At 41.3% G+C, this 2,768-nt stretch overlaps 1 protein-coding gene across 1 annotated transcript; it reads right to left on the bottom strand.

Moving 5' to 3' along the window:
- Positions 1–231: 231 nt before the first annotated feature.
- Positions 232–2,101, bottom strand: BCR41DRAFT_427040 (hypothetical protein; the record flags this gene model as incomplete). Its single annotated transcript, XM_022030819.1, has 3 exons — positions 232–1,148; positions 1,253–1,306; positions 1,807–2,101. 3 exons carry the CDS (start codon positions 2,099–2,101, stop codon positions 232–234), a joined length of 1,266 nt encoding a protein of 421 aa, XP_021875140.1.
- Positions 2,102–2,768: the final 667 nt, after the last annotated feature.

Below are 2,768 nucleotides of genomic sequence, written 5' to 3' on the forward strand. Positions count from 1 at the left end.
TTGCAACTGTCTCTTCCTTTTATTCAAGTAAACCATTTTATTTCGATATTTTGCGATGTGTAAAGGAAGAAAGGATATTTTTTAAAGGTATACATGTAGAGAAATGAGCTTTTTTTTGGAAGAGAGTGAAGATGAACACCAAAATGGCGGCCATGAGTGCTTCATAAACAATGTGACTGCGGTGATGTGAAAACGCAACAAATTAAGGTTTTTTCCCAAATTTTTTCGCGACTAGATGCGGGACACTATAGCCTTAATAACAGCGTCCTTACGACTGTCGAGAGTCCTTTGGGTTGTCAAAGTGAAACGAGCAATGGCAATTTTAAACAGTTTTTCGAACGTGTCTTGCGACAAAGGCCCGACATCAACGACATAATCTGAATTCCTGAGGACGGACCTTTCAAACTTTGCAGTGCTCGTGAACACAACACACGCTCCACTATTTACACCACTCGTCCAAGTGTTGAAGCAACCCAGAGAACGCAGGACAGGAAGCCTACTTGTTGCTGAAGGTACGTTGTCGGGAAACAAAGCACCATGCTCATCGACAATGAAGAGAGTCTTTTTCCCTTGTTGTTGGAGTAAGTCTCCTAATATGTACTCGGCAATAGCTTCCACACTCCCACAATTTGCCATGGTGGAGAGCTCTTTTGCAGTCAAGATATCCTTATTGAGATCTAGGAAGCGTTGACAAATCACTCTTGATGCCCTCACATTCTCCTGACAATCAGCAAGGGTATTTGCGTCAGCGATGTAAAGAACTGGCCAGCCGTGAGCATATGCCTTAGCGGCAAGAAACCATGTTATATAGGACTTCCCGACCCCTTTGGGTCCAGTCAAACATTTTGCAAACCCCAAACCAGTCTCTTTCTTCATCTCTTCCCATAATTCCATCATCTGCTCGGTAACAAGGAGACCTTGAATACCTGTTCCAAAGCCTATTGGGCGTTGACCAAGACTTTCTGTCTCAACTTGATCGCCAACCCTGACATTCTTCAGTGATGAGAAGCTCAAGCGACTTTTCGGCTGGCACCAGGTACTATTGAGCATGTCTGTCATGAGCTTGGGCAAATATACTGTCTCCCCATTGGCTAAAGTATACAACGGTCCTTCGGGTATCGAGGGACGACGGCGTTTCGAATAGCGCCCTTTGAGCATATAAGAATAGTGGGATGGCGTGAGTATGTAATAAATAAACGAGCATCCTCAAGTATCATCAAAACCATAAATATAGTCGGAGTGATCAACTCACCTCTTGAACTCTCGTCTCCTACGTCTTCTAGGTCCCTTTTTGGGCATCTCGGGGCTGTTTAATACCCATAGAATAATAAACAAGAGGATAGTTAGATATGGGGCTTTGATAAAAGCTATGATGATGTAATACACTATCCAATGGTCATGTTGCCACATGCTTCATCAACTGAAAATATCAAAAACCAGTCCGTCGAGAGTGCAATTCGCGAATTGAAAATTCTAATAATCATTTGATCAAACCAGCACCTACAGCTGATGGACGTAAATGAACCCGAACCACGAACAAAAAAAAAAAAAAAAAAAAAAAAAACAACGCTGTGAAAGGACGAAAAAAATAGCAGTGGGAGTCTGAGGATGTGTACGGCCATGGGGGAGACTTTTTAAATTCTTTTATAGAGAAGAAATCCAAAGTCGCCCCAGTTAAATAGTTAAGCCGAGATACATCTCAACAACATAAAAAAGAGAGGAGATACCACATGACCGTGTTGGGACAGGAATAAGTTTCATCAGTTGAAAACATAATCATCAGTTCACCAAGAGCTAAATACATACCTTGCGGCGCCTGCTTGACAATAACGGATGCCGTTCGGCTAGTCATCACGTCCAACTTAACTGAACAACCGGGAGAGATATTTACGGCAAAAGATCTTGCTTTCCTCTCAGCAATGCAATGTATTGTTAGCTTGGCTGGCTCGGGAATTTTGGGCTCGTGCTTGGTTGGCTTGGGGATTTTGGGCTCATTAGTGCTTGAAGACCCTTCGTTCGCTTCTCCTTTTCTTTCTTCTTTCTTTCCATACGGTTTATTTTGAGTATTTGGAAGTAGTGATGATATTTCGCTGTTTTCCATTGTGATCTCGAAACTGGTTAAAACAAAGGAAAATGGACAGAGAGCAGAGAATAGGGATATTAGATAGGAATGCTAAAGGATGTTAATTGTAGTAGCAGGATGGTTCAAAGTTTTGAAGTTGTGATAGAGGAAAGAAAATAAAAAGTTGTATGCGCGAAGCAGGGATGAGGTTTTATGTCACCATGATAATAAATTGTTTCAGTCTCGCCACCAGTTCACCAGTCCGAGGTTGAAGCTCACGTGAGGACAAACGCGTATTGCAATCTGTGGCCATCTTAGGTTGATTGCTTATTAGCTGGATTCTCCAAAAATTAAAGTCAAAAATCATATCAGAATTCACCGAGAACCAATAAGCAACGAACAGTCGCCAAACAAGAAGTAATCAGACTTTCTCCATTGGAGATTACAAAAAACTTGGTGAGTTTGCTATTATTATTACTATTATTATCTTTTAAGCATAGCCTAGACAAATCTATACACCAATTTGCGTAAGACTGCAAGACGCGCTTTATTTTATACCCACCAATGAAACTCACAATATCTTTGATTGTGGAATAGCCAGAAACTTTTAGAGATATGTAGTATTGCATCTCCTATCATTCATTCAAGTTTCAGTCGTTTTTAAAGTATACATAACTCAGATGAAAGCCAAGTCGTCGTGGGAGGG

Source organism: Lobosporangium transversale, assembly GCF_002105155.1.
Source record: "Lobosporangium transversale strain NRRL 3116 chromosome Unknown BCR41scaffold_98, whole genome shotgun sequence".
NCBI classification, from domain to species: Eukaryota; Fungi; Mortierellomycota; class Mortierellomycetes; order Mortierellales; family Mortierellaceae; genus Lobosporangium; species Lobosporangium transversale.